Source organism: Numida meleagris, chromosome 3, assembly GCF_002078875.1.
Source record: "Numida meleagris isolate 19003 breed g44 Domestic line chromosome 3, NumMel1.0, whole genome shotgun sequence".
NCBI classification, from domain to species: Eukaryota; Metazoa; Chordata; class Aves; order Galliformes; family Numididae; genus Numida; species Numida meleagris.
The window spans coordinates 19,167,609-19,187,649 of NC_034411.1; the positions used below are offsets into that span (position 1 = coordinate 19,167,609).

The 20,041-nt window shown below is 39.5% G+C and overlaps 1 protein-coding gene across 1 annotated transcript in view; it reads right to left on the minus strand.

Moving 5' to 3' along the window:
• TGFB2 (transforming growth factor beta 2) overlaps nt 3,743–20,041 on the minus strand; it is a 64,098-nt gene continuing 47,799 nt past the window's right edge. The window contains exons 3-7 of the mRNA XM_021390670.1: nt 12,682–12,814; nt 12,455–12,565; nt 9,930–10,104; nt 9,217–9,370; nt 3,743–7,175 (exon numbers count right to left, since the gene is read on the minus strand). Coding sequence (XP_021246345.1) covers nt 7,017–7,175; nt 9,217–9,370; nt 9,930–10,104; nt 12,455–12,565; nt 12,682–12,814 — 732 coding nt within the window. The 3' untranslated portion in view covers nt 3,743–7,016. The remainder of the gene's footprint in view (nt 7,176–9,216; nt 9,371–9,929; nt 10,105–12,454; nt 12,566–12,681; nt 12,815–20,041) is intronic.

A 20,041-nucleotide genomic window follows, 5' to 3' on the forward strand; every position in this document is an offset into this window, starting at 1 on the left:
AGTGGCCCTTAGCTACCAGAAAAGTTTATTAAGGTCTTGTTAATGGCTCATTTAAATGATGCTTCCTGACTGATTAAAATTTCAAAATACATCAGTGATTTTGTTATTCCCAGGTAAATTCCTTCCTCCCTAAAGATGACTCTATTGAAAAGCAAAGGAAAAGAAATGGTAACAGCCCGTTGTGGTATGGAACCATAGCCAAGGCCAAAGCAAAAAGTACAGCAAAAAAAGAGTGTACTTATTCTGTGGCTTTATTTAGGTCATATACTTTTTGCTGACATAATCCTTCTGTTGTATTCATCTTTGCTGCTCTGCTTTCTATGACCTGGCTCTGTGTACATCATCTGGCTGTCTTTGAGAGCCAAGATTTGTGGTGATTCACCTTCTGTGTTGCACATATCATAACTGGGTATCAGAGTAAAAAAGTCAGATCATATTCTTATTTGCAATCCTTTGACTTCTTTGTGATTGCAAGTTTTGCAGAAGTGGAGGAAACAATGCATTTCAGAGTCTCTCTAAATCCAGCTTTCCCAAACGTTCACAAATTGATCCAGACCACCTCTTTGAGAACAGGTTACACACTGCAGAGGAATGCATAACTTGCCCATGAACTGCTGCATGTTTTGTCTTTTGTATTTACATTTTTCCTAAGGAAAAAAAAAACACGTTTTTCCTGATAAATATATTTTCCTCTTTTGATGAATGAAATTAATCTGCATATCCTTGGAAACAGCCAACAAGTTTACACTAGGAACAGGAACGAAGCTGTTGATTTGTTTCACATGGGTTCCATCAGATGGCAAAAAAAGAACCCATCACTTTATCCCATTCTGCTGGTCCTTTAATCACTGAAGAATGAAGCGACCTAAAGTCTGATCGTTCCCTGGAAATGAACTTGATCTGGAGGGACACTTTGTCTGACTGCCATTACTACAGATGGCAATTAGACTTATACATCTCTGTGCTTGGGAAAAATCCAGCACTTCTGTGAGACTTGTACCTGCCCAAGAGCTACTCGACTGTAAAAAAAGCTCTGGCACACGTAAAAGCCTTATGCGTCCCAACAGTGAATCTGGTGATTAAAGTTTGATTATAAACCAGTTGTGGGGATTGAGCCTAACTCAACTTTGGAAAAGTGATCTAGACTACTTGAAAATCAGAACTCTAAATACCTGATTTATGTATTTGGTAAAATGTGGACTCACGTGTTAACATTTGGGGCTGGTCCACCTCTAATTAGCTGGATGAAATATGTAAGAACTGCTTTCTGTGCCTCACGGTGTATTTCATGGAACAAAATGACACTCACTTCCCTTTTGCCATTTGAATCTACCTTGTTCTATTTCCTATAGAAAAGCATTCCACACAATTAGCATGGATCTTTTAACTGGGACTAGCCTACAGTATGGGCAAAGAGTGCTGAGACCAAAGATCAGTGACAGCTGACCCTTACTCCCTACTATCATCTTGGTTTGGCACTAAAACACATCATTCAAACAAACTATTTCTTTCTTGGACCACCATATGTTTTAAGAAAGCTTTATACCCCAGGGGTTCTGTTTTAGATTCCAGCAGGTTACTTCATTAAATGAGCATATCAAATTTGATTGGAAGTTCTCATCAGCTTTCTGTTCCATTTAATTTTATTTTTATACAGATGAAGAAATTACTGTTACACCCATACCCACTGACAAGCCAACTACATTACTTCACATCTACTTTATAACCACATATAATTACATAACCTCTTGGTTTATTTTCTTCCAGAACTCATGGCTCCTCACAGAATCTATTTCGTCTGATCTAAGAGGCAGATTTTGGCCTAAAAACTGGTTTTCAAGACATTTACATGGTTTGGATTTTCCTATATTGAATATTCCACATTCATTAACCACAATTTGATTCAAGCAAAGCAACAAAGACTTTAGTGATAGAATCTGGTGAGGCTGTGTTAGTGACGGTAAAAGACAAATCCAGCACCAAAATATTCTGCATAAATCTTATTATCGTGGGAGAACTTCCATCTTTTCAGCCCCACACAGTAAAATCTCTCTTAGCACACTGTGTTCCTTCCACTTTGTTCCTCTTTAATCATAGGCACCACAATGACTTTCCTATCTAAAAGATCCAATCAACATATCTCCTCCAACTCTCCTGTTACTCACTGATTTCAGAAATAAAGCAGCCAGAATTGCAGAGTATTCTCACCAGTATAAACTGAGTACTACCTTTGATAGGAAAGGAGCTGGCGGATTACATTTATGTAAAAAGCGTGTAACTGGGTAACTAAAAATACAATGAAAATTAATATCTGTCAATTTTTGCAGGACCACAGTTTTACACTAATATAAACTCACTGACATCAGTTGAGGCTCCACTGTAAGACTGGAGTGTAACTGTGGTGAAATGGCCCCTAAGACTGTTTTCACTGCTTATCCCAAGTTGCATTCCTAAACACATATTCACAGACCACAGGGTCCATTTGTTATAATTTATCACAATAGCACTAAACAATCTGGCATAAACATATTCTTTCTTTCATGCCAAGACATGCTATGCACCCCTTAGATCCCAGACAAAGCACAGGGAAGAGAAGGTAAGGTGTCCAGCCCTTCTTGTCATCAGTCCATCTTCTGGAAGCATGATCCAATCCTGCAGCCCTTCCTCCAACCACTTTTATTTATTTGACTAGTGCTTGCTCAAGGGCTAGCAAAGAAAAGCTGCAACACCCAGCTTCTTATTCTTCTTATTTGCTTAGATAATACAATTATATATTGCAGAGGGCATGGAGAGAGACTTGCTGTGGAATCCCATTTCTTGTTATAAAAACAAGCAAACAAACAAAACAAAAAACCAAAGCACTTCAAGATGAGTATGTGGCTGCAGCTAACAAACAAAATTAGCTGAAATGGTTGAGAATCAGAGAAATGATTGAGTTGGACTGCAACCATTTGCAGCTTCATGGGGATGAGCAGGGGTCTCCAGGATCCCACCCCCCTGCTCAGAGCAGGTGCAGTGGGAGCAGACTACCCAGAGCCTTGCCCAGAAGGTTTTGAGCATCTCCAAGGATGGAGATGTCATGCAACCTGTTCCAGGGCTTGGCCACCTCCACTGTGCAAATATTTTCCTTGCATGAAGCCAGAATTTTCCTTGTTCTAACTTGTGTCTGTTGCCTCTCCTCCAACACACCATCTCATCCCACTGTAGGCTATTTTGCTCAATGTCTGAAATAATCACATTCTTCTGCTGAAGGATGCAATGGTATGAGACCATTCACTGTCCAAGCATCCCAAAATTGACTCAGATCACCTTCTCTCCTTTTGTGGCACTACAGGCATGAGGAAGGTGCTACTTTGAAATCCACTACCAAAGAGGAAAGCCACTGTAATTGGTGCCTGGAGTAACAGCCATGCAGAGAGACCCTTAGCTGTCTGGGTAGGGTGCCAGTGAAAGATGGGGCACAGTGAGGTCATGGGGTAACACCGCTCCTGCCTAGGGCAGTCCTTGTCCTTTGCATACATGGGACAGTGCTGCTGCTCAGAGCAGTCAACCAGAAGCCACTTCTTGTCTGCAGTCAAGGCACATTCTGCAGTCGCTGAGGGGAAAGCAATCCACGGAACAGATGTGCTGGACCACATCAAGGTTCCCCACAAAAAAAAGTGCTTTGCACCAATTAAGCTGAGCCTGAGCTGAAGAATCGCCTGTGCCAGAAGAACACTGTCATATGAACAACACCAGCATATAATTGAAATAATTTATTTACCACTAGAGCACCACAAAAACAGACATACAATGTGTTAAAATACAGAGTAATCGATCACCAAAGTACAACACAGCTGTCCTTTAAGTTCCTTTTTTTTTTCTTTTAAACCATGCCAACCATACAATTGTGTTGTTGCTAAACACATAAAAAATGCTGTCCTAACCCACTCAGCTAAGTGCTTAGACCCCCCTCAGGCTCACACAGCTCCTTTGGGTCTGACCTTTCAAAGTGCGGAACGTTTTCTGCCAGGCGCTGGGCATCACCAATGCTCAGGGACTTTGCTGAGATGGTAGCAGCTACCTACTCATTGTGACAGTCTTTGAACTGTTGCAGTCCCATCTAAACATCATTTGATGGAGTGGGGGGGGAATCGACATCAGACTTGAGTGGCGTTTGGCCTCACATGACACCACTCTGTAGAGTATTTCACCCATGAGTTCTGCACATTGTAGGATCAGGTCTAATAGCATCCTTGGTAATTAGGGGGAATACATGCTTAACAAATTGGAGAAAAAAAAAAAGTTGTAGGAGCTTTATAATAGAGTATTTCAAATACTATCAGTGCATTTTGAGGAAAAAAAGTAAAAAAAAAAAAAAAAAAAAAAGAAGTATCTGGTCTTGCGGTAATGATTTACAGAAATAAGGCTTTATATTTAAATTTAGACAACAAAAACTCCAAACCCAAACCAAAATCTTCATCTGCGTCCAGCGCATAGTGAGTATAATTGGACAACTATGCTATCTTGTATTCCACTTTTCCAAAGCTTCAAATCCACTCTGAGTTGCATTCCCATAGCAGAGAATTGCAAAAATGTTTTTAAGTCTTTTGAAACGTGTTCATCCTTGTCTCCCTTCCTGTCCAACAAAAATACAGTTCTCATACTGAACCTGATAAAACTAATTTTGCTGCTGTATGCAGCAAAATCCAGAGTATTTACTACCCTGAGGAGTTTCACTGAGTTCAGTGCATCTTCTCACTGGAGTAAGTCTGGCTCAAGCAAGTGTTAGCAGGACAGATTTTTCACTTGTTCATCTCAACTCACTAAATAAATCAGAAGTCTAACGTACCTCCTCCTCTGTGCTGAGTCAGTGGGTGGGATTAGATCATCTGTGGGGCTACGTGTCCATGAAGGCAATAAGCATAGACTCCGCTGAAGTCCCAAGGAGCGGCGGGTGCAAGCCGCTGCGGTACTTCAGCTTTCCATCAGTGTTCTGCTGAAGTCAAAGAAATCGCACATCTTAAAACTGGAGCTGACAACGTAAAGCTTGGGAGCATCCTCCTGACACCACTCAGGTCAATGACAGAAAATGTCCTTCTCATCCAAGTAGTGTGTTCCTAATGCAGTTTTCAAGCTTTGCCATGCAAAACCATTCATCGTGTGAAATGAACTGATCGCATCTTCTTCATGACTTTTTTTCTTTTGCCAATTTAAACTTTTTAGTAAAGAAATGTATGACGTGGATTATTTTTCAACTCCCTCTACAATACTCAAATATGTAACAGCAACAAAGCCCTAGAGACCCCATATTTCTTTTTCCATATTTTTTCTTTTAACATTAACTCAATTTAAAAACTCCAAAAAATCAAGGGTCTGACCCTGCAAATCCTGCCATGCCACTGTAGAAGTTAAAGGCAAGCCTCTGTTACTGTGTTGGGAGCATGATCAGCCCCACAGCTTAACGGCAGGGCAAGTCCTGCTGCGTGCGAGCCCAGGGCAGCCTGCTCCCATGCATGCCCCATACAAAAGCATTCCTGAGGCAGATACTCAGTACCAGCCCTCTGCACAGGAGTGGGTGTCACTCTCTGCTTCTGAACCGCATTGCGATTCAAGTGTTACAAATGGGGATGAGTGAGGAGGGAGGGAAGGAGGGGAGGAGAGAGCACTTTAATCCGTCCTTTTTTTTATAAAAAAAAAAAAAACAACAAAAAACAAATGGAGTCAGGTAGCTTATGTCATAATGATGAACAATATACAAAGCACATGTATAGCAATTATTATAAAACATGTATTTGTAGTGCAAGTCAAAATATAGGGACTCTACTCATACTGGCCAGCTAGAGGGAAACACATGATTCTGAGTGATCAAAAAGAGCCCCAAATTCAAATTCAAACTCATGAGAGCTGACAGTATTACAGAGTACAAAAATATGGTGAAAATTTACACATTACACATAAAGTACTTAATTTTTTAATAGTTTACAAATAGAGATCTACAGATATGTTTCCAATTAAGCTGGCTTTTACTACCCACCTATTGCAATACTCTAGGTATGGTTACATATACCAAAAGAACAAAAAATCCCATAGCATAGCTATACAGCAACATATTAAGGTCTGAAGATTAGACCAGTACATGTTAAATATTTCACTGGTTTACTAAACTGACATTTAAATCATTTACAGTAAAAAAAAAAAAAAATCTTATAGACTTGTCTTTGAGACTGAAACAGAGTGTCCTTTATTAGTAAGTTATTCAGTATTTAAAACAACGGTTTGAGACCTTACAAGAAGCCTCTCCAGGCAGCTGGCATGAAAAATAAGGTATTTTAAAGGCAGAGTTTCTCAATAGTGTAATAACTGATTTCTATTTAAATCCAACTAAACTAACCATTACTTTCTGAAACTTTTGAGCTTGTGTTCCTTTAGGCTTTCTATGTATTTCTGGCAGCTTATTTGGTCTCCATTTTGTCCACATTTGCTGGTTTTTCTTTTCCAATGGCGATATGGAAATGTTCATTTGATAGTTTTTACACACAAATAAATAATGCACTGTTAACTCTACAACTAAGAGGAATGGGTAGGATGCCTATTGCATAACAATACAGAGAGATCAAGTAAGGCACGGGACAGATACAGCAACTCCACTTCATGGGATTTTCCTGTTTTTTTCCTTTCACATAGTAACACTAACAAATTTCTTCCAGTGTTTATTTTTTAAAAGGTTTTTTTTCTTTAACTTTGCTTCTTGTCTATCTCACACTATGTGTAGGTGAAATGTAAGATAAAGGCCTTCAATGTTTTGCTTCAGATGCCAGTTTAAAAAAACAAAAACAAAAAACAAACTTTCAAACAGTTCAGACTAGTACCGCTTTTTTTTCTTCTTTGTTTTTTTTTTTTTTCCTTTTAACACTGATGAACCTGGGTTTTCATTTTTCTTTCTTTCCTCCTCGCTCTCTCTTTCTTTTTTCCTTGGTTATTATTATTATTATTTTTTTTTTGATACACACGTCATGCTGTTTCTGGGGTATCCTTTAGCTGCATTTGCAAGACTTTACAATCATGTTGGACAGCTGTTCAATTTTGGGTGTTTTGCCAATGTAGTAGAGGATGGTGAGAGGTTCTAAATCTTGGGACACGCAGCATGGAGAGGCAGAAGCTTCTGGATTTATGGTGTTATACAAGCTGAGTACCTAGAAGGAGAAAGGAAATAAGAGATTAAGACGGATTCCTCTGCCTGCTCGACTCTGCAAAGCAAATTCCTTTCTGCATCACTTCCTCCTCCAGTGCCTGGGAAAAAGCCCAGAGAAATCAGAAGAAAGATGCCTGGATTTGAATATTTTTGCATGCTTCCCCAGTTCAACCTGGTGTCACAAACCGTCTGAGCTTCCTAATGTTTTATCCCCACGGCCTTAAATCTTAAAACATGTATGTGCCTGCAGCCTGTCTTGAAAGCGTAGCTCTTCAAAGCAGCACACATGCTGTATTGATAGGAAAGGAAGAAATCAAATGGTTTTTATCTGCATCTTCAAATTGTCATTTACTGCTACAGGATTTTGGTTTTACAAGAGCACCAAAGGGAGAGGAGAGTCCTTCAGCACATGAGTACTGCTTTGCTTCTCATCCCTGAATACTTTTCTGTAAATCCACTGATGCCACCCTGCAAGAACCATAACTACTTCTGCAGTTCCTCCAACTGAGGATCAGCTGTGGCTGAGGATCAGCAGTGCTGGTGCTTTATGTCACGTTGGATTCATATGCATGGTTCTCTGCAAGGGAAGTATGTAGGGTTACCCACTGATGATTCACAGGTATTTCCGAGGATGCCATTAATGTGTTAGCTAAACACTAAATGACCTTTTCCTAGAGCTTCAACACAACATTTACAGCTTTGAGAGACAGAAGACCTGTTCAGGACAGCAACACTAACTACTTTATTAAGCAACCTCTGCCTGTTTGGGTAACTATCCAAACCACATATTTGTGACCATGACAGTTATTCTTCCTCTTTCCTTTAAAAACAAGTGCTGCTCCAAACAGTGTATGCTACTACACAAGCATGGAAACATAGGTTCTATTAAAAAATATTTACCACTGTCAGCTGACAGCCACTGCTGATACTACAGTGCCACAGCCACTGACACTTACAAAAGATACCTACGCTTAGGTCTGTACACTCAAGATGAATTCACTGTTGTGCCTTTACAGACCAAAAGGAAAGCAATCTCCTCCTTGAACAAGAGGCTGACATTGATCTGATATTTTAAAGAAGATTTGTAAAAAAGGAGACATTGTCCTTAGTACAGACCTGAGGGTGAAATTCTTTCTTTATGACAACTGCAGAGCAAATGCCTGCCTCATGCATTTACAGTCTAGACATCCTCATTGACAGCTGAGAAAAATAAGCACTTCACAGCAGAATATCACTCATTCTAAAGCACTTGGCTAGAATAACACATCCAATCCTTAAAATAAAAGATCGTATCCCAACCATCTATCAGTTCATAGGCATCTCAGACACAAGGTCATTCTTGCTCAAAAAAATTTTCAATGTATAAGAATGAATGCCTCTTTTGAAGAAGTACATCTATCCCTACATCATCATGAAATTCAGCATGGTAGCAGAATACTAACAATATAAAAAAAAACAAGTCATAAAGTAGGTAATAATCAAGTGGTAAAACTCAGCCCCATTATCATCCTGACTGTTTCCCTAGGTGCCTCAGCTGATGGAACTCAGTGCCATCTTGTACTCATGCTCATTACTGACAGGTCCCTTTTCAGACAGCCTTCCAAAGCTGTACCATGCTCATAGCCACAAAGAGTATTGGATACACTCACAGACTGTATTGATGACCATATAAAAAAATATATCTCTGGATCAATACATGACTTCAGCATCAACTCTATTCTGAGGCCACATGGAAGTCCCTCTTTAGGGCCATACTTCCTCAGTAATTAAGGTAATGAATGGAAGCTTTAGGCTCTCGTGCTGATGACAGTCCTAGAAACATATTTCACCCTGCAGTTATAAAACAGAAGCTAACCCACGTCCCTAAGTGCCACATCTACTGTTTTCTTGAACACCTCTAGGGACAGTGACTCCATCACCTCCCTGGGCAGCCTGTGCCAATACTTCACCTCTCTTTCCAAGAAGAAATTTTTCCTAATATCCATCCTGAATCTCCTCTGGCACAACTTAAGGCTATTATCTGCACCAAAATCTTTACTTACTCTGCTGTGCTGAGTATCTGAGCTCCATAAATATGGGCAGGCTCCTGCACAGAAATTGGCATGATATCCTTTAGGTTCATGAATCCATTTCCAGCCAAGATCCCTCTTGAAGTCAATATAAAGTGGACGCAGGCAGCAATTATCCTGCACATTCCTGGAAAATAAAATACAGACAAATGCATTGGCCAAAACAAAGACAACATAGAGAATAAAAATAATCCAGTTGCTTGCTCCCTGAATGATGGTTTAAAAACAAGTTAGAGTCCCAAAAATTCACAACCTAATCACATCTGTTGTAGCTTACACTGTAAATGAAATGAGTTGCTTATACATGGTAAGACTTGCTTATACAAATCTAATGGAGGATCACTGAAGTATTTTTCTCCAGGTCCTACTGAGTCACCTCTCTGAGCACAGTGGAGGTGATAATTAGGCTATAATTATGAAGCCGATAGGCTTGGGAATCACTCCATGTGGAACTCAGTTTCTGCATTCCGAGGTCCTAACCTTCCTCTTCAGGCACTGTCTCCATGGGAGCGGAGCGCACTGGGCAGGTACCCATTGGGCACGGACACTGTGGGTCTGAGAACAAGGACCACACTCTGTAAAATGCCTACCATAAAGAAATGTCCGCTTACACAACAAGCAACTGCACTACAATTCAGAAGCTGTCACAGTTATGTAAAGTATACTAAATATAGATGCATAGTTACCTAAAACAATAGGCAGCATCTAGAGCACGCTTCTTCCGCCGACTGGGCTGTTGCGACTCAAGTCTGTAGGAGGGTAACAACATTAGCAGAAGATGTGGGGTCTTCCCACTGTATTTTTTCCTATTGGACTTTAAAGCTTTCACATCACCACTGGAATATGTGTAGTCATCAATACCTTCAAAAAATACATTTTGGTGATAAACATTATGTTGCTATTTTCTTCACAAATTAAATAAACCATCTCTTTAAAAAAATTCTCTCAGAAACTGGGCAATGACAGCGTCAGATGAGCACGTTTACTGGGAAAGTTGAGCCAAATTTCAGCCCAAGATCCCAAATATATTCACAGTTCTCATGCACCTATTGTATCAGCCCTCCCATAATTATAGCCATTTAATGGCATTTCAGTACATTTACCAAAACTGTTGAAATGAATAACAGAAAAGACATATGGAGTCCCTCCAGCCCATGCATCTACACTGCTTAAACTACTTTCAGATGCCTGAAGGAATGATGCTTTTACTACTTCACTTAGGGCAGTATTTCCATCTTCTAACAGCTATGCACTTTTCTGAACCTTGTAATAGCATTATAGCTGCTCTGGATAATCAACCTGCATTTGCCACTGCTTACTTTCAACTCATTAGTTTTCTTCCTCACATTTACATCTTTCTAATGCTTGTAAATTCTCTCACCATTGGTTTGTTGAATTCTGCTAATTCTTCCAATAAAATCTGTTATTCTAGCTCCTCTTCTGTAGAGTCATGGCAAGGACATTGATCAAAATATTTACTCTTGTAGTGGAAATCAGTGATCTCACATTCTGTATTTTCCCTTGAAACTCAAACTGCCTTACTGGCTTTCTTATCATAGCAATAGAATGGGCAAAACAACCCAAGTTTTAGCCTTTCCCAGGAGTTAAACAGCTCAAGTTATGCCTGTTCCTAAGAACCCTTTGAAAATTAACCTCCTGAACCAGATAATGCTATCTAAAGGAAAAAAGTTACTTTTTGCAACATTCAAAAATACAGTGATCAAATATCATAGTAATATATATTTTTTAAATACACACAATGGCTTTATTCATATCTACAGTGCATATATTTACTTAGAGAAAAAAATTCCAGTGCAGTGAAACAATGGTTAAATAAATGTAATACTTGACAAGGAATACAGCCAAATCCTTGGAAAACCAATGAACCAAATCATGATATATTTGAATAAATGAAAACTGGATAAACAACATGAGTTGGTTCTAATACAGGCTATACTTCAATATGTACTCATTGACAATAACTCTGGCATCATCAGTTAAATAACATTTCCCTTTTAGAAAGTGAAACTTGAATGGCTTAAAAACACATTGGAGCTTATGGTTACTATATATCAACTTGTCTGCTGTCCATAGGAAGCACATACATCCATAACCTTTATTACATAATTCTTTATTATTTATTCAATCCAATCTTTAAGTTTTTACCAAGCTATCAGCATAAAAAAAAACATTTGTGCAACTAATATATAAGTAACAATAAATTGCAGATGCCAATGGTAGAGACTATATGTATTGGAGTTAACTGATACTGTATAATGTAGTTCTGTTGACTTCACCTGAGACTCAGACCTACTCTGCTTGAAGTGGGAGCACATTAAACAGGCATACACCTTCTGTTACTTCAACCCACAACTCAATTGCAGTGGAGCACTGCAGCACATTTATTCAAGTCTGGCACCTATTGTTTGGTTATTTCTGAAGCAACCAATGTCATTGCTCAGATGAATTTTAGTATTACTGATATAAATGAAAAAAAAAAAAAAAGAGTATCTGGAGTTGTTCGGTGCCTCCAAACATCTAGAAGCACTTTTGCAGGTATTTACAAATACCGGGGCCCATTATACACGAAGAAAGGTGCCTCTGTAAGTAAACCAGCCTACTATTGCCTTACCTACAGTTTGGAAATTTGCCATAAGTATTGTTTTCTCAAAAGTATTCTTGAAACACACCATGCTCACACACATCTACTGCAAGCAGCTTACATGTGTGCCAAACACCATCTTAATCGGACTCTCCAGTAACCTCTACTGAAGCCTGAACTGTTACAGTGCTAGGATGGACAGCAAAGGGTTTATTCTGAAAGCATTCAGTAAGTTTTCTCACAATTATCCAACAGTGGATGATCTACTGCGCATTAGTCTTTCCTGCATCCCAAACTGTATGTAGATATATCCACTGTGGATGCTGCAAACTGTAACATAGATATTTAAGGACACAGAAGATGCAAGCATGGAATGAGACAGCTTATTCATGCCATTTGGTTTTAGAGTAGTTCAGCTGGTTTTAGAACAGTTCAGCTGACATATTTTATCCTTGTGCCTTAACACCATCTCCTACCAGTTAACAATCAAGATTCTCAAATAAGTAAGTTTTCAATCAGCTGAATTCCATTTTAGAGAGGTAAGTGATCTCTGTTTCCTCCCCTCAATCAATTATACAACATTAAAAAAAATTTTTTTTCAGTTGTTACCTGCAAATCTTGCTTCAAGCTCCTCACTTTTATTTGGGATGATATAATTATTGGAAGGCACAAAGGTGCAGCACGGACAGTGTAAGCTTATCTTAAATCCAAGGTTCCTGTCTGCAAAACATGAAAGTAAGTGGAATAGGTTTTTATGAGTGGAATGAGCCAGAAATACTGCTGAGTTAATAGATGACGACTTGTGGCAGGAGTGAAGACAAAACACTGGTTGTCACCTCTGTGATGTAGCCATTCATGTACAGCCTCAGTGACATCAAAAGACAACCATTCTCCTTCAGCTCTTGTTTTAACCACTTTGCTGTCAATGTAGCGCTGTCCTGGTGATGATAATTCTTTGGATTTCAGAACCTGCAAGAAGTAATAAATATGATTGTCTGCAGGTTAATCTTTAGCAGATTTTCATTAAAGCGGACCACCAACATTATAAAAGAGCAGAAGAAATTATTAGAACTCAAATTTCTATGCAACAAATGTACATTCAGTCAGGTTTTCAGTACCAAAAGAAAATACAAGTATGTCTTAGTTGCTACAGAGTCATTACGATCAATTACAATGGCAACAACAACAAGGATTCAATAGTCTGACTAATGCAGTAAATGTACTTGGCTAATGGAGTCATTTTCATTTCCCTTAGAATAGTGCTGCCAATGGTCTCTACCCACCATCAGTTGCTCCATGCTTCAAAGTCCTCACAGGGCTACCATGTCATGGTTCTGCTCTGTTGTTACTGCAGTATATGTCGCAGTTATGATGTCTGACTCTCAAAAACCAAGTAACGTATGCCCGTAATTGCTCCCTACTTTACGGGAATCTTCTTTGGGTGTGTGGGGAGAGGAATGTGATGAAAAAACACCTCAAGGAAATCAGCTTTTGCCCTCAAGCAAAACACGCCATCACATACTTCTTCCTGAGAGAATTCACACAGGACAACTGCACTGAAAATTTGTCCTGCAACACTAGTGGTCAAGAGAATCACAGCAACTGGGATATCAAAACAGAGGCTATTCCACTTTCTTTAGTAACACACTGGCTAGAGTATATCCAACAGAGGGCTGACTAGGAAGACCAAGGGACTGGAACACCTCTCCTGTGAGGAGAGGCTGGGAGAGCTGAGACTGTTCAGCCTGGAGAGTAGAAGGCTCAGGAGGAATCTTATCAATGTGTGCAAATACTTGAAGGGAGGATGCAGAGAAGATGGTATCAGGCTCTTTTCAGTGTTGCCCAGTGTGAGGACAAGAGGCAATGGGCTCAAACTGGAACACAAGAGGTTCTGTCTGAACATCAGTAAGCACTGCTTTACTGTGTAGGTGTCAGAATACTGGAACGTGTTGCCCAGAGGTTGTGGAGTCTCCTCCTTGGAGTTGTTCAAAAGCCACTTAGACATGGTCCTGGGCAAACTCGAGGTGTCCTTGCTTGAGCAGGGGGTTGGACCAGAAGATTTCCAAGAGGACCTCAACCATTCCATGATTCTGTGATACCAAAAGCTAAAGTACAAAATAGTCTATGCACTGAAGATATGATATTGCTTACCCCTTAACTAATCTGCATGGTATTGACTTATTAATGCTTCCAGCCTTCCTTCCGAGTTTCAGTACTGGTTACACACTAAACAGAAAAAAAGTATTGTCTATACAGGTAACCTGCAGGCATGAAAAACCAGCCAGGTGTGAATAATGGGCATACAGGGATCTGTGCAACAGATGATTCTGCTTCTGTCCAAATCTGGATGCCAGCTGTGTTCGTAGTTGAGTCAAAAGTTCCAGCAAAGCCTGCTGCTGAGTATGCAAAAAAAATTACCTATACAAAAACCCCCAACTCCTCCCCTTCAAGGCACAGAACTGCATGCCTGGAATTTCAAGTACTCATGGTCTTCCTCATATCTAAGCAACTTGAGCGACTGCATTCTCACATACAAGCATAGGCTGCTATTATGTACCTTACCTCTAGGATGAAAACAACAGGGCTTTCAGCTGCTAACAAGTTTCTGGTTTCCAAGTTATTGCTACGTTGATAGTTCTGTGATGCAGGAAGTTGGAATACCACACCATGTTAAGTCAATTCCAATCAACATATCACACGATAACATCACTTTGTAACGTCTAGCATGCCAGCAGTGTGAGTCTGTATTTTGTTTTGGGTTCTTCCTCTCCTTAGCCATCCAAGTCCATCTCCAAATGAGTAACTGTCAGACATGTCTCACTGTTTCCTCCTATTTTCTCAGCCCAGACCAGCCTGATATCTAGCAAACTTCTCGTATAAAACAATGATTAAACCCCATAATGTATACACAGAAAGGTATTTAAAAAGAGGTGTGAAATTATGTGACCCTAATAAAATTAATCTTTTCATAATGAAACAGAAAAGTAAGCTTGAAAAAGCCAGATTCTGTCAAACATGCAGAGATTTCTCCCTCTTCATTTCAAGTGAATGCTGGCTCTCTCAAAAGTCAACAGTGCAGCAGCAGTTCCTACAATATCAATTGTCCTACAAAAAGAACAGCAATTTGATAAGCTCTTTGTCTTTCTCCTGATCATCACATTTACAGCAGGAGAAGAGAAGAAGGAAGACATGAGAAGATGTTGGTCCCAATCCAGAAAATTAACAAACATTGCTAGTAGGGGATGCTAATGTCTCCAGTAGAAACTGAGGGCACTCAAATATTCAACACTATGACTCCTTTTTACAAGGCACCCTTCAAACAAAGTGTTTGAATAACTGTTTACAGAGAATCTGGCAGCAGCAAGGGGACTACCATTGCCCAGAAGTGCCAGAGAGATGAGACAACCCACAATCAGTGCTGGGAAAGTCCCAGAGAAGTACAAATATAACTTTGCCTTCCCTTTGGTCTTTATCAGGTCAGCTCAAGTGTTTCTGAGGACGTAATGCAGCTGTCACTCTGCAGCGATGTGTTGGGTTTGGAGGGGCAGGGGAGCAAATGGGACACAAGAACTTGGCTAATTTCCTTTCTGCACAGTCATATCTTTCCACAGACTCCAGAAACTGCATACCTCACAGTTTTGGCAGTGATGTAAGGATCTAAAAGTAAGCAATGTGCCAAAAGTAATCTCTTGCTATAATTGGTCTAAACTTGCTAAACTATAATTGGTCTTAGATGTGTTTTGAAAACTCAGTTGTGCTTTGGTATCCAAAAGGGAATGTCTTTATCCCAATCTCACTCCTATGAAAGGACAAAGTCAAGGATTGGCAGTGTCCAAGTGGCATGAAAGGCATTTGTAGAAGTACGAGAGATCATCGCTGCACATATTCAATAGTACAGAGAACATCCATCCTGACCTATGAACTGAATTATAAGAAAAGTGATCGCACATTTCAGACATTTCAGAACTGAAGGACAGGATGGAGAGCGTGGATTAAAAGAGCTGGATATAATCCATCCGTCAGCGTCTATCATATCTGAAACTGAGGCTTCTCTCCTTGTGGTTTACGTAGTGTGTTCAGGAAAAAAACTTATGAGGAATGAGCTAAAAAGTAAAAAAACTAAGTACAGCATAAGTAATTTCCACAACTGACATCATGCATTAAACAGGCACTAGTAATTCTTAAGCAAAATGTTGCTGAGTATAATATGAGCGCCACACACAGTGAAATTAGCAGGCCTGCTTCAACCTCAAGCAAAAACGATTTTTAGCCTCACTGTTTCCATTTCCCCTTTCTTTCTTTTTCTTTTCTTTTTTTTTTTTTTGTGTGTGGTGTGTGTGGAAATAGCAGTTCTAACACAGAGCTAATGGATGATAAAATCCTAGGATCATCAGCCTGTTTCCTCCCACAAACCCACCAGATGAATGACTCCCTTCACTTTTCTACAGTGCATTTTATTTCCAACCATGCTGAAGCAACTACTCTGCACAGTGAGAATTAAAATGGCTTCTCTGTAGAAACCTATCAGAAAGTCTTACGGCTAACAGTGCATTCTTCCAACATGATCCCAGTAAATTATTACATGAGATGTACTTCCTACTAGATCAACTAGCTTAGTTAAAACAAGAAGAAAAGCCTTTTGTATGCCTTGTGGCTCTAGCGCATGAAAGCTTGTCCACTTCTTCCAGCTATACTATAGCTCTTAGAAGAGATATTACCCTTACCTATAAACATCGCTTTGTCTGTAAACATTGCCTTGCCTTTATGCTTAGCCCATTGCAACCACATCTAACACAATCAAAAATGTTGTTGCTCAACTTGTATCTGCAGGATGCCTGAAAGGTGAATGTCTTTGTCCAACAGTATTCAGTGCTCCAAGTATATTAACATAAGATAAGAAAAAAAGAACACTGGAGAGAAAGTAGACTGAACTAAACGTGTTGTTTAATCCTCTCATTTCCTCCTGGAACCGCATCCAAAAAATCTATCTTCAAGAGGCAGGATGACTTTGGTGTGTCTATGGATTATGACCTGGATTGCTAGAGTTTTCAGGGCTGGAAGTATCATGTAGGGGACCGTACCACCTACACAAAGAAATGACATCCAATCATCCTACTTGTTAAGTAGGAAACAGAACTTCCACACACATCATCTCACCCCCCTATCTTGCAAGTGCATGCACAAGTAGCTGACAGTACACAAAAACTGCATGGGTGCAGGTATGAACACGTACACCTTCATACACGCATGAGTGAAAGCTCAAGACAAACAAAACTCAAAATTCAGGTTGTGCAAAATCTTTATAGCTTCTAAACATGAGGATGTTCTTCCGCATATATATTTTTATTTAGTCTTTTCTTCAACAAAGCGATAATGCAATGCTGTCTTTTCAATAAAAGGATTGTGCAAAGGCATATGATCACATTACGTGAGGATTAGCTGAATAGGTAGAAGTGTTACAAAAGGAGTGTCCAGTAGATTTCTAGCACAGCATGCAGAATAATTTTCCTTCAGTACCACTGTTCTTACTTTAAAGAACAATTTGGCTTTGTCTGCTCCCCTTTTGTATGTAATTCCTTCCTTTCACATGAAGGCAAATATTAAGCCAAAACTCTTCATTAATCTCTACTTCAAAAAATAGCTTGTATTCTTGAGCCTTGCCTTCTAGCTGTCATTACTATGGGCACTGCAAACTTTGCCCTCATCGTTTTTTTATTCTACTCTGACCTCTCTTAAAAACACACAAGGAAAAAAATTATCTTATGAATATCCAGAAGAACCTCAAGATATCACATACACGCAGCTACTGCCAGCAGGATGAATTAAAAGACAACAGTGGGTACCTGAATAATGCAGTTAACTGCAGGACAGACAGACACACATAAAGCATTGCTCTCGCTTGTACAGCTATGTGTTTGGAAAGCCCACTTGGTGATCTCTGTGATGAGTGCCTTCACATGCCACTCTTATCAGGCCTGAAAGAATTCTGGTATCTTATAAATCCCATTGAAATCTTTTACTCTTGACTGGATCTCTGAAGATGTTCTACCCACTCCTCAATCCTTGACAGGAGGCTCTGCTTTGCTGGCAAGAATTTAGCTGTGCCCATTTGTTAGAGAAGGCTGTTAGTACCATGGGAGCATATTCCAAATCATCGGGACCAGGTGTTCAGTGAAGAAGTAGCTTAATTTTGTCATAAACTGTTTGCAGAAGAATGACAAGCAAATTTCCAGAAAAGACTGAGATCTACATTGCTTCTGCCATTCACAGATTGTTTTTTGGACCAATTAGACAGCATAAAGGGATATATATATTTAAATTTAAGTATGAAGTAGCTGAAATCTTCATTAAAATACTGGAAAATATAAATGGTTTATTTACATGCACATATGTTTATACTCTTAAGAAACTGTAACACAAGTAAGGAAAGGCATTGCCTTAGTCTGCATTTTATAAACTGTGATGTACAGTGAGAACACTAACAGTCATGATAACTGACAAAGCAGAACATTTGCAAAATCAGTAGAAACATGGTTTCATTAAAAATGGGGCCTATCAGAAGCTGATCTAAGAAGAGTACCAGGACTTGGCATCAGTGAAATGACATCAGTTCAAAAACAAAAAACCTCCAAAACCAAAGAGTCTTCTTATAGGAAAAACAACTATTCTGCTCAAATTTTCCTTTGCCTACTCCCCTTCTTATATATGTATGCAGATAAAGTAAGGGATAACTCAATGAGCACATTAGTGTATATATTTTAAATAATAACCACTCAGAGCAGACACCAGAAGAGCCTGTCTCATGACTCATTACACACATAAAAGGAAAAAAACTGTCAGAAGGACACACTGGTTCTTTCACACAACAAGAGCTCCACAACAACAACTTGCTTAGTTTATTTCAGGTTTGACTGCCTGGTCAGTAAATACTCCTATTTTCCAATAGTTACCACAATAAATTTCAAAAGAATAGGATAATTGCAATTAAGTATAATTTACATTGGAACAGTTTTGGCTAATAAATTCATCGCCTCCCCAGCAAGCAAGCAAACAAACAAAACCAAATGTGGTCCAGTAGTGATGATACACAGACTGATGCATCAATGACATGTATCTGCTACAGCCAAAAAAACCCTAGGCGAACATCAAAGGCCAAGTGTCAGCAACAAGGGCATTTTATAGCTAGGTCTGAGAATTACAGTCACCAACTGTTTGGAAATATTTTTGGTGACTTATGTTTTCTTAAAACAAGTTGGTGAATTTTCAAAACACAATAACAAGATTATACGGCCGCTTAAAAATATCTACGTTGTCTGCTGTGTTGCCCTGGTACTTACGGTGGTCACAGCTGTCAGACAGCATGGGATCTACCATCACCAAGTAACAGTAAGATGGTATTATCTTGTAAAAACCTGCTATGAATCTGTTTTTCCTCTCCACTTATTCTGGGCTGTCTGATCTCCTCTCTCCAGATGCTGTTGGCTCTCTGATAACTTCCTTCCTTCACTTCCCTTCTCTTCTCTGTCATCTCAGACTTCTGTGATGTTCTTGTTTTACAACATTTTGGCAGACTCACTAATCTTTCTCTTACTTATCATCATTATCCACGGTTTCCATTGGAACTTCAAGGTCCTTTTTACAATAATGGAAATAACCTGACATGTACTTGCGAGCTCAAAGTAAATAAGCCCAAACAATGAGATCCAGTGCTAAATGATGTGCTAATGATGGCTAACATCAGAGAAAAGATAAATCCGCTATGCAGAACATTGTGGCTACAAACTGCCATCTAGGAGAACCTCTTCTGGGCTAGTAGAACTCTGAAGGGAACCCCAGCCTAATCCGGTGCAGAGTAATAACCAGATTCCCAAGGTCTGCATATGCAGCTGCTTGTGGTTTCCAAATTCTTATGTACTATTCACCCTACTGAAAGAATCGCTTGCTGCCTCAGTCCAGATTTCAAAGGTCTCCTCAGACAGTTCTCATGGACTTCATCCAGCCTTTTCTGAAGCTTAGCAGCTAAAAAAAAAAAACAAAACAAAAAAAAAACCAAAAACAACCCAACCACACTAATTCTCAGTCCTTTCTCACTCTCTCATTCAGTTCAAGGTCTTGGATCCTATCTTGGACACGAGGATAAGCAAATCTTTAATTCTGCTGCAGACCACTACAGTCTCTCCCATCCAGTTTCTTACT